The sequence below is a fragment of the Phoxinus phoxinus genome (genome assembly GCF_949152265.1).
Source record: "Phoxinus phoxinus genome assembly, chromosome: 21".
Classification (NCBI taxonomy): domain Eukaryota; kingdom Metazoa; phylum Chordata; class Actinopteri; order Cypriniformes; family Leuciscidae; genus Phoxinus; species Phoxinus phoxinus.
The window spans coordinates 3100449-3115709 of NC_136896.1; the positions used below are offsets into that span (position 1 = coordinate 3100449).

At 36.5% G+C, this 15261-nt stretch overlaps 2 protein-coding genes across 4 annotated transcripts; both read left to right on the top strand.

The window, feature by feature from the left end:
* The first annotated feature begins 418 nt into the window (after window positions 1-418).
* LOC306989728 (uncharacterized protein) lies at window positions 419-6597 on the top strand. 2 transcript variants are annotated; one of them, XM_079595664.1, is made up of 6 exons: window positions 419-694; window positions 2633-2706; window positions 3054-3344; window positions 3437-3481; window positions 4121-4186; window positions 4355-6597. In XM_079595664.1, exons 2-6 carry the CDS (start codon window positions 2643-2645, stop codon window positions 4540-4542), a joined length of 654 nt encoding a protein of 217 aa, XP_079451790.1. In that variant the 5' UTR covers window positions 419-694; window positions 2633-2642; the 3' UTR covers window positions 4543-6597. The 2 variants fall into 2 exon arrangements, with proteins under 2 accessions (XP_079451790.1, XP_079451791.1); XM_079595665.1 differs by having other exon boundaries at window positions 440-694; window positions 4121-4156.
* A 559-nt stretch (window positions 6598-7156) lies between these two features.
* On the top strand, window positions 7157-14842 carry LOC306989730 (uncharacterized protein). Of its 2 annotated transcripts, XM_079595667.1 has the most exons (5): window positions 7157-7293; window positions 8185-8261; window positions 11515-11811; window positions 12391-12423; window positions 12760-14842. In XM_079595667.1, exons 2-5 carry the CDS (start codon window positions 8186-8188, stop codon window positions 12888-12890), a joined length of 537 nt encoding a protein of 178 aa, XP_079451793.1. In that variant the 5' UTR covers window positions 7157-7293; window position 8185; the 3' UTR covers window positions 12891-14842. The 2 variants fall into 2 exon arrangements, with proteins under 2 accessions (XP_079451793.1, XP_079451794.1); XM_079595668.1 differs by lacking the exons at window positions 7157-7293; window positions 8185-8261 and adding an exon at window positions 11053-11230.
* The last annotated feature ends 419 nt before the right edge of the window (window positions 14843-15261 follow it).

Here is a 15261-nt window from a genome sequence, read left to right on the forward strand (position 1 = left end):
TTGCTCCTGGTCTTTCATACAGTACCGGTATGTGGTTTGCTTGTAATAAGTTCTGTAAGGACCGTGTTTGCATTGAATAGCCTCTCTTTATGATGGCCTATAGAGAATACAGAAATAAATAACAAACTATAATGAAATGCACCAACATTCTCGACTGTTTTATTCAGTGTTAAAACAGCACTAGGTCAAGTCAGATGGTAATTTCTGACAGTAACTGATGCTTTACTTGATTTTCACATGTTAAGTTAGATCAGATTTTTTATAAATGGTCAACTTTTTAAAAGGGGTTTCTAGATGTCATGTTCAGGGTGTTTATGTGATACACACAAAGTAGGCTATATACACAACTGTTATGTTTTGTCTAAGTTATTCGGCAGTTCCGATTAACAAGTGTAGGCTATTGATTCATGTATTGATCACATGGACAGCATTAAAAAAGGACTCTTATTTTGTTTTTCTGTGGAGTCGCGCATGCCATTGCCTCCTAACAGCAGAGGAGCTGCAAACCGCCAGATCATCATGATCATACTCGTGCTATTTGTCTGGGTTTTATGCTTATAGCTTGTGATCTCAGTGCTGGAGAACCGAATGGAAAAAGTTGCCAGACAGACCCGAAGACATTTTTCTGAGTGGAATACAAAAACAGTAAAGACTCGTAGCCTAACTCCAAAACTACAGCAAGGAGAGCCAAAAGGTATGTATTGATAGAAAACTTTTTAGAAAATAAATTCATCACATTTGGACATATCATTCTAAGATTTTTTTATTATTATTATTATTTTACATAGGTCTATCTTTCTTATTTGGCATTCAATAACTCAGTAAAGGAATAAGGAGGAAGGTTTTTGGTGAAGTTCTACATGGGCTGCATTTGGATCACATTTTCTGGTGATACCATATAAAGTAGGCTAGTAATCAAAAGTTACAGTATTTGTAACCAATGTAGCCTTTTTTGTTTAGCCCTTACACCCGAAGGCATTTTTAAAATTGTTGCTCCTCTCCGAGGAATACAGTATCTCGTGCTCGTTCTCACTAGTTGATGCGTTGATGTTTATAATGATAACGCCATGGTTCATGTCGCAGTTTCTCACGGAGCTCGTTATAATGTGTTGTTTTATTTAGCATGTTAGGCTATATTTATAATTTTTTAATAATAAGATGTTTTAAGATATTTTGTTATAATTATAATAAAATGTTATAATTGGAAAAAGTTTGACATGGCATATTTGTTAACTATGATGACAGGTGTAAGGGGTTATATGGATGTCCACCCTTTAGACAAATCATGCCCAGATCACACAGATCGTGTCACAATCGTCCCCGCAGCGAATATATTACAACCCAATGATTCTATAGCCATTTCAAATGCATGTTTATGTTCCCTTATGTTGTCCTTCTCAGTTGCTGAGAGTTTGATAAACTCTTTTGTGTTTTTATGTGTTGACTAGGCTACTGGTCTTCTAACTGGGGTATCTAAATCAACAATTGACAAACTGCAATATCTACCAAATTCGGCTCCTCATGGCTATAGGGATCATATTACCCATGTCTTGGAGTTTGCACTGGCTACCTGTTACGTAGGCTACCGTATTGATTTTAAAATCCTTATGTTGGCATACTACAAGGCTTTGCATAATGTGTAATGAGACAACTGTAAATGAGACAACATTTATGCAGATACTCGTCTATATTCGTCATTTAAAAAGAGAAACCAACTCTGCAGTCTGCAGATACACAAACCATAAACAGAGCAGTGCGCGCTTACCGTTTTGAATATCAATCCTACTAAAGACTTTCTTTATTCCACTCCGCTCATGTTAATATTGAAGTATTCGCCAAGTAACACTCAAGATAACGTAACATAAGAACAGACTATCTGTAGCCCACCGTTTTGACTCGAGGAACAACAGTTGTGGCTTGTTTGTAATGATGGAAAATATTAGACAAACTGCATGCATTCATACTTTGACTGGTGATGCAATCCATTAACCGCCTGCATACCGAGTGAGAGATTGACAGGTTCTTTATAAGGGTTCCTCCATTGAGTTTAATGCATTACAAAGAAGAAGAATCTCCCTGTTGTGTTAGTTCAGGTGTGCAATAGTAAAGGGAAACAACAGCACCACCTTGACTCTTTGAAGGGCAGTCATGCGCATTACTATTATAGCATTGAAGAGTAGAGCAATTAAATCCAAGTTATTAAAATTCTTGACCTATTAATCCGAGTAATAATAAGCAACGATTTTGATGGGTAGTAGCCTAGGCTATATTCACTAGGAGGATTTTAAGTATTGAAGTGCCAGCTGTCTTCACTGAGATTTGCAAGTCAGGGAGTGACAAAAACAAAAAGTGAAAGTGAAATGTAGGCGAAGTAATGAACTCACACACTGCAGACATACAGACCAGAGGAGAGCAATAACTCTCTCTATCAACAGGAAAATAATATCCTTTATATTTACTGATCCATATACACTGTTCAAATGATGGCAGACTTGTTGTTTTTGGTTGATCTATTCCTAATGGACTTGATTTAATCAAGCAAACTTTTGCTGATAAATTCTGACATTTTTGCTCAACTTTCAGTAAATCGTTAAGTAAAGTGCAACTTTCTATTTTTTTTTTTATATTGCAGAATCAAAAACATGAATAGTGCAGTGCAACTGTTCATTCTGGTTTGGATTTTTCCTGCTGTCTGTCAAGCTGATGGTAAGAGAATACACTCTCCCCTAGAAAGAGTGTGTGTGTGTGTGTGTGTGTGTGTGTGTGTGTGTGTGTGTGTGTGTGTGTGTGTGTGTGTGTGTGTGTGTGTGTGTGTGTGTGTGTGTGTGTGTGTGTGTGTGTGTGTGTGTGTGTGTGTTAAGAAGGGACTAAATTCTAAAATAATGGAAAATGTTTTGGTCAATATATGAATTTGATTAATATATCACACAAGAAAATAAAATAAAGATGCACAATATTCAGTGGAAGTGAATCTGATTTTCTTATTAAAGTTACAGACATTTTGTATTATTGTTCAGTTGCGATATGATATGATACACACTGTTATTTTTCAGATGACATCAGTGTACGCTGTGAGGATGTGACTGGAACTGTGGATGAAGAAGTAACTCTCACATGCTCTCTGAAGAAGTCTGGATGCTGCATTAGATTGTACAAGTTTCTATATCCTGAGATATATAATAACCCCGCAATCTGTAGAGAAGAGTTTCCTCGTGACTCCTGTGAACAGAGAATCCGCTTCCCATACAGCTTCAGTTCAACTACAGCAATAATGGGAAAATTCAGATTCTTTGTGCAAACAACATGTGGACAGAAAACAACAGAATTCACTGTGAATATAACAGGTACAGTAATACTGTTGTTTATAATTCAATAAATGTTTACAACTGTACTTTTATTTTCAATCTACTAACAGTGGTTTAAAATCTGTTCACAGAGACCAGTAAACCTGAACCTGTCACTGAAGATCCTGGAAAGAAAGGTAATATATTTTATTATACCACGAGACTGTTGAATGCTTGATGCTGATTGATTGATGAATGTTTCGAGGTGTGAATTATTTTCCAGTAAACGCACAGCAATGAAGTAGTTCAATGTCTTTCGACCGCATTACACTTCACCATCTTATTATTTCATTCCAAGACACTGACCAAAACAAATATGAAAAACAAAAGGAAAAAAATGACAAACAACTTCTATGCTTTCCCTTCTAAATTACCTTTTATTATCTATTTAAATCACGCTGTTGTTCTTCATCTCTGTCTCCACACACACAAACACACACACACACACACACACACACACACACACACACACACACAGATGAGATGTTCATGTGCATTGAATCTTGTCAGCGCTGCCCGCGAATTATCAATAAAATAGTGTAGCGACTGTAAAGCTATGACGTTTCTAAGTCGTGAGTTGGTATCGTCACTGTTTTTGAAGTTAAACAGCTTTAAATGCCTCAATTGGGATGAAAGTATCGACACGCAAGAGCATTTTAAGGACAAAAACTTGACAAATGTCTTGAAATACAGTAAAAGACCCGTGATGAGATTCAATAAATGTTTGAAACTTAATTTGCAATCTCTACTAACAGTGGTTTAAAATCTGTTAACAGAGACCAGTAAACCTGGACCTGTCACTGAGGATCCTGGTAAGAAAGGAAGAAATGGCAAAGGTCCTGGTAAGAAATAAATAAATTATAGTTATTGATTATTGAGCTCAAGGTTAATTATGGAACTCAGAAAACTGCTCGTTAGTCTCTTTTCAGCATATGTAGCATTTTAAATCACCTGTGAATAAATGGTTTTAAACAATGTCGTGAAAAAACGTTTTAAATGTACTTTTCCAGAAGAACCTGTCGGGGGAGAAACATCTAAACAGGAAAAAGCAGAAAGTCGTGGATTTAAAGTTGCTGTCATCGCTGCTGCTGTAAGCTGCTTTATCATCGTCATCATGCCAATCATTTACAAAATGAAACAACACCTCAAACAGAAGAGGATGTTTCTGGACAACAAAGAAACAGAAAATGTGATCTAATGTCACTGACATTGAGTTTTTTTTACTTTTAATGTGAGGATCATCAACTTTATAAGAACTCCATAAACTATATCTGTACATTATCTGTTAAACCTCAAACTGCTGAACTATATAACTCTGATTTCTGTGAAATATTGGTAAATTATTGATCTGTGTGTGTGTGTGTGTGTGTGTGGTCTGTGTGTGTGTGTGGTCTGTGTGTGTGTGTGTGTGTGTGGTCTGTGTGTGTGTGTGGTCTGTGTGTGTGTGTGTGTGTGTGTGTGGTCTGTGTGTGTGTGTGTGTGTGTGTGTGTGTGGTCTGTGTGTGTGTGTGTGTGGTCTGTGTGTGTGGTCTGTGTGTGTGGTCTGTGTGTGTGGTCTGTGTGTGTGGTCTGTGTGTGTGTGTGTGGTCTGTGTGTGTGTGTGTGGTCTGTGTGTGTGTGTGTGGTCTGTGTGTGTGTGTGGTCTGTGTGTGGTCTGTGTGTGTGTGTGGTCTGTGTGTGGCTCTAATTAACTTGAGCCTGTGTGGACATTTAAAGGGCAAAGCAGCAAAAACCGAATTGCGTTTGCTTTTTTAATTTATTTGTTCTGACGTTCATGGAATGTATATAATGAATGTTAATTTTGTAGTTGGTATGGAAATGATTTTTTACTGTAATTATTATTGTACACATGCAATTTTCTAATGATGTAAATGTTGTTTGATAGCACAGAATGTTTTATTCTTTTAAAAAGCAATGGAATGAGGAAACATTTGTGTTTCTCTCTAAAGACGAATATCTGGAACCTCATGATCAAGTTGTACCAGTGAGTGGGTGAGATTCATTTTCTGAGAAATGAATACTGTTCTGAGAAAGTGAGAAAAAGGAAGTTTACACGATACTTAAATTAAAATCAAGTGTGTAGCAGTCAGTTATATGAATTGCATATACGACGAATATTTCTCGTGCCATAATACGCCAAAAATAGTTTTCGCGTGCATATGATACGCACTTTATGGCGTGTAATACACACGCACCGATTTTCAACCACAATACAACGTCTGTCCAACGTTGAAGATTAACGTCAATCTGACATTGGATTCTGACATCAACATGATTTTAATTGTCATCGTTGGGTTTGGTCTTCTAAATGCAAAATTTGTCATTGTTTTGGAGCACAGCTTATAGATAACAAGGCTAACATATTCACACTAAAATCCAAAAAACTGGGAACAGCCATTTGGGTGTCCGAAACCATTGTGGACGTTATTGAGTGACTTATTCAATCCCACTACAGGACCTGTGTTAGAAATAAATGTGATATTGATATGAGGGTATGCAGGCAGAGATTCAGAGGCATAAGGTACTGTAAATTGGCTATTACATGCAACAATAATAAAACAATGCATTGACATTTACTTTTATACTTAAGTAGGCTACTTTTAAAAATGAGTACTTCTGTACTTTTATTTAAGTAAAAATCGGTCTTTACAACTTTTACTTGTAACGGAGTAATATTTGACCAGTAGTATCTGTACTTTTACTCAAGTAAGGGAGTTGTGTACTTTGTCCACCTCTGAAAAATGCTACGAGAAATAACATTCGTGGTATAGATACACACTTTCATGAGATCGTGTTGCAGTTGGAATATAACGTAACTGTTGCAATGCATTATAGCAGTCATATATTACACACACACATTTAAGCAGCACCTGAATGTACATAAACAGCATGAAATTCTTCTGCTCTCATTTGCATCTTGTGTCTTGTTTGTTCTGAGGTGAATATATGCATCATTTCTGTTGTTGGTTGAGTGTCGTCTGATGACTCTTGGTGGAGGATTGCTGCTTGTTTAAGCTTGTTATAATTGTAGATGAGGACAAAACTGAAATTGTTATTGAGTGAAAGTTAAAGACACACTAAGTTGTTTTGTTTACTTTTAATTTCTTTGACGTTTCTTTATTCTTTCCCTTTGTTCCTGGTCTTTCATACAGTGTGTGGTTCGCTTGTAAAAAGTTCTGTAAGGACCGTGTTTGTACAGCCTCTCTTTATGATGGCCTAGAATACAGAAATAAATAACAGACTAATGAAATGCACCTGATTCTTGATTGTGTTTTAGTAAGTAATAATAGGCTACTATAATAATAGGTCAATTAGTTAAACCGTTTCAGAATTGTTCATTTGACAGTTAGTAGGCTACTTGATAATTCTACGTGAATAATTAAATCCCTTTTTTTAATAATAGGTCATTTTTAATGTATAGGTGTTTAGTAGCCTATATGCACTGACGCCTCAGACTAAAGACAGTTCATACCAACTATGATTATCAATATCATACTCATGATTAGGCCTATTTATTAGCCAACTGGCTTTTATGCTTGGACTGATTCCCTGTCGAGTGATGCTGAAGGTTTGAACGAATGGACAAAAATGGAAAAAAAAGACAGACATTTAGAATTAAGATGTAATGAGAATTAGCCATTTTAAAATGAATGTTTAGCTACAATGAAAGTGAGAAGAGCTTTCCAAGCACCTCGCTCGAGGCACAACTGTGGTACACATAGGCTACCATATTATTAGAACATTTTCTACAAACTGCATTCATGAACCTGTTTAACGACTGCATGTAGAGGTGTTGCAATCCATATTAAACCATTGATGAGGAAGAGATTTCACCATGACAGGTTCTTGGGTAGTGTTTAAGTTTAGTAGTAGTAGTTTAGAAGTCTTTATTTACATGCTCGCATGAGCTGTCACATGAACTCACACGCTGAAGACATACAGACCAGAGGTGAGCAAGAAAATAATAACCTTGTCCATAACCAGTCACAGGACCATCTTTAGTAAATTCATGGTGTTTTTGTATTTTGCCGATATTTCAAAATGCCTGAAAATAGAATTTTTTTTTTTTTTGTGTGATAAGTTTGTCTGAATAATGTTGCAGTGTTTCCTACACAGTAATATTTTTGCATTCAGCCATGGTGCAGACAATGCAATATAATTAATTGTATTTCATCATGTTCAATTTCTGTCGTGGCTCTGTAGATTCAGCTGCAATATTATCATGAATGGATCTTTTTCATTGTGTTCTCTGTGCTTTATTGTTAAATCTTGTGGTTCTTTATTGTAATGGGGCTCTACTGGTTCCGAAAATTAATCATCAATATGGGGTGTCTAGTCAGGACACGGAAGGCAGGGATATTCGTTGAAGGTTTTTATATGGTTTGAAATACAGATGCACAGGCACTATTTCTTATGAACTTTACAGTGTGGTGCAAAAAGAAAGGAAATAAACATATGTTAACTAACATAAACACAATTGAGGCTAATAGTTACTTAAATAAACAGTGCTAAACATGTCCTGAAACGTGAACCACAATAAGAATGCCATATAAGCTACATAGGCTACAACAGAGATAAAGGCTGACTGTAAACTCAACCTTAATAGCCTATTATCGCTAATATTGACTTATATATATGATAGAATTGCAACTTACTTGTGAGCACTAACGCACACGAACACAACCTGAAGCTAATTCTGACATTTCTGCTCAACTTTCAGTAAACCGTCTATATTTACTATTTAATCTAGCACTTTCTTATTAGTCCTAGTTGTTTAAGTTTCACTCTTGATTTGTCATGCCAAAAAAAATGCAAATTTGTAAAAAAAATTCTATTGCAGAATGAAAACCATGATTGCTTTAATAGCAGTGCAACTGTTCATTCTTTGGACTTTTCCTGCTGTCTGTCAAGTTGATGGTAAGTGAATACACTTTCCCCTTGAAAGAGTGTGTGCTAATTTTGAGGAGGGAATAAATCTAAGATAGGCCTAATGAAGAAAAAAAGGTCAAATTTGATTAAAGCACAAGCTGCTCTTTAAACCTTTTGAAGTTTATCCAGTTCAGTCCAAGTGTTTGAACAATTACTTTTGGATGACTTACACAGGGGAATCCATTAGAGTCAGGGAGCAGTGCATTGTCTGCCAATTTATGTGTTTATTCTCTCACACTAAAATAATGTGTTCATACAAGCAGAAAATCACATTTTCAGTCAAGACTACAGGATCTTGTGTTTCTCTGCTGACTCTATCTGATGCACATGATTAAAAGAAACAGTCAGGATGTTGCATGCAGAGACTGTAGTGTGTATTACTATTAAATGTAAGCTATAATTCATAATAAATCATAATATGTGACCCTCTCATTACTAGATATGAAATATTATAAAAAATCTAATGTACAAAAATTGTCAAGAGAGGATATTAGATTTTTGGAGATTGCAGAGAGTTCTGCCAAGCTTCAGGACAATCATTATACCTTAAAGTTGCCATTTAAAAAAGAAAATGTGTATCTGCCCAACAATTTCTCTGTGGCAAAACAGCGGATACTTGGATTGAAGAGGAGATTCCAGAGAGATGATCAGTTTTATCAGGAGTATGTATCATTTGTAAATGAAATGCTTGCAAAGGGATATGCAGAGGAAGTGCCCACTCATCAGCTTAAACGTGAGAGCGGCAAGGTGTGGTACATTCCTCACCATGGTGTACGTCATCCCAAGAAGAGAAACTTGCGGGTGGTTTTTGATTGTGGTGCGGCATTCAATGGAACATCTTTGAATCAAGTCCTTTTACAAGGTCCCAAGTTTCTGTACAAACCAGAAGAGGATTGGCCCAAAAATCTTGTGCTCACTGCAGTAGGGGTTGACGACCTCGAGGTCAAGAAAAAAGCTGTTGTAAATGTGGTAAATACTCAAGGTTCACTGAAGGGTACAGATTGGCTGATGGCCTACTTTTCAGATTGGAGGAAACTTCGAGTAGCAGTTGCCTGGTTGCTTAGGTTGAAGAGGATATTATTGTTGAGAAGAACTCGCAAGAGGATGGAGTTGAATATTGCTGATGCTAACAAGCAGAGTGCCTTGGTGCAAGAGAGTCGGGTAGTTAAAGGTGCAACAGAAGGACAAACCTTGTCAGCAGAAGATCTTATGAAAGCTGAGCTGACCATAATCTGCTACTGCCAACAGCAAAGATTCCCTGAGGAGATCGCTGCTTTGTCTTCTGGAAAGGATATAGTAAGCAAACGGAGTACCATCTATAAGCTGGACCCATGGTTGGATGATGGGCTTTTGAGAGTCGGAGGGCGGCTGACACGGGGCTCCTTGCCAGAAGAGACAAAATATCCACTACTCCTCACTAAAGATCAGCATGTGGCTACCCTCATACTGAAGGATTTACATCAACAGCTTGGCCATAGTGGGCGTAACCACATGTTGTCTACATTAAGAAGGAGGTATTGGATCACAGGTGCCACCTCAGCTGTGAGAAAGATCATAGCAGAATGTTGTTTCTGTAAAAGATATAATGGCCGGATGATGGGGCAGAAGATGGCTGACCTACCCAAGGAGAGGATTCTGCCAGACCATCCACCATTTACCAACACGGGTGTTGACTATTTTGGACCAATAGTGGTGAAGAAGGGAAGAGGCACAGCTAAGCGTTATGGTGTCATCTTCACCTGCATGGCCAGCAGAGCAGTTCACCTTGAATTGGCCACTTCTCTTGACACAGATGCCTGTATTAATGCTCTGCGCCGATTTATCAGTAGAAGAGGGCAAGTGGAGCATCTTCTATCAGATAATGGTACAAATTTCATCGGGGCAAAGAGAGAACTTAGGGAGGCACTTTCATCATTGAATCAGGCTAACATTCAAGGAGTTTTATGCCAGAAGGGTATAAAGTGGAGTTTCAATCCTCCTGCTGGGTCCCATTATGGTGGGGTTTGGGAGCGGGTCATCCGCATGTTGAGGAAAATCCTCACTGCAGTTCTCCAACAGCAGATGCTCGATGACGATGGTTTCCATACAGTCTTGTGTGAAGTTGAGGCCATCTTGAATGATCGACCAATCACCAAATTGTCTGATGATCCAATGGATCTTGAAGCTCTGACCCCTAATCATATCCTGTTGCTGAAAGGAAAACCGACTGTATCTCCTGGATTGTTTGATGCACATGATTTGTACATAAAAAGAAGGTGGAGACAGGTCCAGTACATTTCAGATCTCTTTTGGAAGAGATGGGTGAGAGAATACTTACCTTTGCTTCAGGAAAGACAGAAATGGAATAAAACTAAGAATAGCCTCAAGCCTGGAGACATTGTGACCATTATGGATCCAACGGCGCCTCGAGGCTCCTGGCCACTCGGAAGAGTCTTGGAAACATTTCCTGACAAAAAGGGGCTGGTTCGCTCTGTCCGTTTACAAACTAAGACCAGTGTTATAGACAGGCCTGTAGCAAAGCTTTGTTTTTTACACGAGTCTATGGGCTAAGGTGTTTTGTTATAAGCATCATGTGTGTTTATTGTTCTCACTATTTGTATTTATGTGTGGCTCTTTGTTTATGTGTTGGGAATTGGTATGTTTGATTTATCCCAATTAGGGGCCGGTATGTAAGAGCCATTTTGTCTTTATTTAAATCTGATGTAAGTGTGTGTCCAGTAGGGGTCTCTCTTTGGGTAATTGGTTGCTGAATATAGGTAGGAACCTTCCTTCAGGTGACATGTGTTGCTGGAGGAAAGGTGCACACAGTTTTTTGACCGCTAAGCTATGCTATGCTACACTGAGGTATTCTAGGCCATGCTGCGCAGTAGGAAATCTGTATTGGTGAAAGACTTGGAACTGTGGATTTATTGACTGTCTGTTGGACTCTTGCTTACTGGAAATGAGGACCATTCACGGTAAAATAAATCTACAATGAAACCAGAGAACTTGGTGTGGACATTGCAGTGAATAACAACCCGAGCGAGCGCGTCCATTAACAAGCACTGTCCAGCAACCATCAGCTGCTTAAAGTAGTAGACTTGGCTGCTTACACACATAATGCAGTGGTTTGTGTTCATTATATGACTGATACAAACACAAGAAGTCTGATATGTTAAAGGTTTACTGAGATGTAACAAAAAACAGATTTTGTATTATTGTTCAGTTGCGATATGATATGATATACACTGTTATTTTTCAGATGGCATCAGTGTACGCTGTGAGGATGTGACTGGAACTGTGGATCAAGAAGTAACTTTCACATGCAGCGTCTCTCTGAAGAAGTCTGAATGCTGCATTACATTGTTTAAGTTTCAATATCCTGAGAAATATAATAACTCCGAAATCTGTAGAGAAGAGTTTCCTCTGGACTCCTGTGAACAGAGAAACAGCTCCACATGCAGATTCAGTCCAAATAAAGCAATGACGGGACAATTCAGATTCTTTATGCAAACAAATTGTCAACCGACACAAACAGAATTCACTGTGAACATAACAGGTACCGTATTTAATACTTTTGTTTATAATTCAATACATGTTTGCAACCAACTGTACTTTTATTTTCAATCAGTGGTTTAAAATCTGTTAACAGAGACCAGTAAACCTGAACCTGTCACTGAGGATCTTGATAATAAATATATTAAATTGTATTATAACTATTTATTATTGAATACAAATTGGTTGACAGAATACAAGAAGCTGTTAAATGGTCATTATATAGCTGTAAACAGGACAATTCAGATTCTTAGTGCAAACAACATGTGCAAAGACTTAAACTGAATTCACTGTGAACATAACAGGTACCGTATAATACTGTTGTTTATAATTCAATAAATGTTTGCAAATGTATTTTCAATCTACTAACAGTGATTTAAAATCTGTTAACAGAGATATATGTTACATTAAATATGTTACATTGATTATTGAGTTACTTATGAAACACAGTAAACTGCTGTTAGTTTCTTTTCAGAATATTTTAAAAAATCTCTGAATAAATTATTTTAAAGTTTAAAGTCAAAAACTGATGTATGATCATGGTCTCCAAACATATTAAAACATATTTAAAATCTGTTCACAGAGACCAGTAAAACTGAAGCTCCTGGAAAGAAAGGTAATATATTGATTATTGAGTTACTTTTGAAACTCATAAAACTGTTCTTTATTCTCTTGTCAGAATATTTATCATTTTAAAAATCACCCGTGAATAAATTATTTTAAAGTTTAAGGTCTAAAAGGGAAACTGATGTATGATGATGGTCTCCAAACATATTAATCTCTCTAGATACTTGATGTTAGAGATGTTTAGATTTGGTCTGTGTGTCAAGACATCAGTTTGATCAGATTCTCAGCAGCAGAAATGTTTTGTGAAGTTTGAGTGGAGAATCTGATGTTTGATAGGCTGAAGTTGAGTTTATGATTTAAACTTCTTTTATTTGCATTTTTTCAGATTCAAATACAGAGAACAGAACAGACAGAGTGGTGGATTCTGGAACAGACAATGGTTTTGGATCTAGGAACACTGTCATCGCTGTAGTTGTGGGCAGTTTCATCTTCATCATCATCATATCATCATCATAATAACAATCATTTACAAAAAGAAATCAAACTACAGCAAACCTTGTGGATTCCAGAGGATATTTCTGTGCCATAAACATGATGATAACAACAGCAATATCCAAGAGCAAAATCCAGAATCTAATGTCACGGACTCAGCAGTGCGGAAACATTGAGTTTTGTTTGACTTTAAATGTAAAAATCATGACAGATAAAAGCTTTAAATGAACTCCAGTGAACTATTTCTGAACATCTGTTTTACCTCAAACTACTGAACTATATAACTCTGGTTGAAGGTGTTGTGGCAAAATCAAAGTCTTTTTGGTTCGGGTCTCAAAGAAGCTCCCAGAGTCGAGGTTCCAGGTCAGAAGAATTAACTTTATTGTACAAACAACAAAGTGAGAAGCCAGCTGGACATCTAAGGTTACAATGACATCCAGTGTTCATGTTTTATACCTTTTTCTTGTCACTAGGTCCCTAACGGGCTCCCTCATATCTATCTCTTCTTCTTTGCCACTCCTTGTGGCCTTGCCACCGTTAGATACATCTTCCCCTGGTGGAACATCTCAAAACATCTTATATAACACATGTTTCTTCCACTGCCTCCCAACAGGCTCCATTCTCTTATCCTTGTGACCTATTTTCTGCTTGGCATGCCGCATTACTGCATTCAGACTTTTAAATGAGACAAGGGAAATTCTCCAACACATGTTTTAAAACTCTGTTTCTTTTATATTGATTTCTGTGAAATAATTGATACACTCTTATATCAGTGTACAGTATTTGGCTTTAATGATCCTAAGCCTGTGTGAACACTATTTGATTTTAAACTGTGTTTGGTGTTGCTCTTTTTTTTCTGACTTTTTAAGGAATTTATTTTATGAATGTCTTGTTTGCATTGGTTAAGTGGTACCTATAACTATTACGCTTATGTTAAGGAATTATTTTAAACTTTTAATATTTTGTACCTGCAATTTTCGAATTCTGCGAATGGTGTTTTTGTTCAGGGTTATTTTATATTATTTAAAAAGAAAAAATAAATTTGCAATGAATGAGTAAACACATGTGATGCTCTCTTTAGATGAATATCTGGAAGAAAAAAATGTATCTGCGTGGTGATGGGTACACAGAACAGTATTTACATATATTATAGCCTTATTTAAGCTACAATAACTTATTGTGCAGTAAATCTTAAGAATTATGCTGAGTTGAGTTTATGGTTTTTAAAAAAAAAATTAAATGGGCCGGTATAAACTCCTGCTGTGATCTGATTGGCTGAATGAGTCTTAATAAGATCACCTGTGGTCCCTTACTAATTATGCTTCAGTCTCCACTTGTTTGAACCAAGAAGCTGTCATTCAGACATGGTCTGTGTGGAATTGTTGTGTTGTTGACCATAAAACAACAATTACCATCACTGCCATCTGAGAAATGTCTACTCCTACATGTCAAATAAACTGGGAAAAGTAACTGATGACTGAATGAGTTTTAATGGACCCACCATTCCAGTAGCAACCGCCAAATCAACCTAGAATTCCTGCTAAATTTCTACACGCCTTCCCAGAGAAATTCAGCCTGGAACATAAGAACACTTCCTCAATCGACACGACAGCGTCATCTAATGTTGCTTTCTCAAAGTCACTTTCCAGACCCTCCACCCTCTCTGTGTTACTTTTTTTTTTAATTTTTTTTTTTTATTATTCAATGCCACAAGAACAAGAGGTATTACATATTCACAATATCACATTAACATTAGCTGCCAGGAAGAGAGAAAAAAATAAAATAAAATAAAAAATTATATAATTTACATAAAATCCAGTGCTTTCAAAGCATTACATGTTTTCATTGCTTTTTTGTTTTTAGTTTGTTCCAAAAGATGTACATATAGGGTAAAGTCATTTATAAAATGTGGAAAATTTGGTTTATCTTGAGCCCACTTCTTTTTATGTATATGGTATTTTCCTAATAAAACAAATAACTGTATAATATGTTGTTCTTTACATTCCAAATTGTCATTCTGAGTATAAAAAAGCACATCAAAAATATTAATTTCCATCATACACTTCATAAAGTAAAGTAAATACAGTGAAAAAACAGATGCAAAATTGTTTCTTTTTCTATTGCACAAAATTCACTAGTATATGAAATATTTAGTTTAAATCTTTCCAAAACATGCTTAGCAGGATAAATTCTGTGAAGTATTTTGTAAGACACTTCTTTAATTTTGTTATTGACTCAAAACTTACTTGGCAATTTCCATGCTTTACCCCAAGAGATATATCCAAATAAAGAAGACCAAAAGAATCTTGCTGCAGGAAAAGACACAGAACCAAGAGAATTCCTTATAATCTTATTGCTACATTTTTGTTTTAAAACATTAACATTATCGATGAAA

What these genes read in the sequence shown, in the direction of transcription:
- LOC306989728 (XM_079595664.1), top strand. Translation starts at nt 2,643, where the DNA reads ATGAATAGTGCAGTGCAACTGTTCATTCTGGTTTGGATTTTTCCTGCT. An exon ending in TGAAGATCCTGGAAAGAAAG is followed by an intron (nt 3,482 to 4,120) that starts GTAATATATTTT and finishes ATCTGTTAACAG; the next exon opens with AGACCAGTAAACCTGGACCT. An exon ending in AAGAAATGGCAAAGGTCCTG is followed by an intron (nt 4,187 to 4,354) that starts GTAAGAAATAAA and finishes GTACTTTTCCAG; the next exon opens with AAGAACCTGTCGGGGGAGAA.
- LOC306989730 (XM_079595667.1), top strand. Translation starts at nt 8,186, where the DNA reads ATGAAAACCATGATTGCTTTAATAGCAGTGCAACTGTTCATTCTTTGG. An exon ending in TGCTGTCTGTCAAGTTGATG is followed by an intron (nt 8,262 to 11,514) that starts GTAAGTGAATAC and finishes GTTATTTTTCAG; the next exon opens with ATGGCATCAGTGTACGCTGT. An exon ending in ATTCACTGTGAACATAACAG is followed by an intron (nt 11,812 to 12,390) that starts GTACCGTATTTA and finishes ATCTGTTCACAG; the next exon opens with AGACCAGTAAAACTGAAGCT.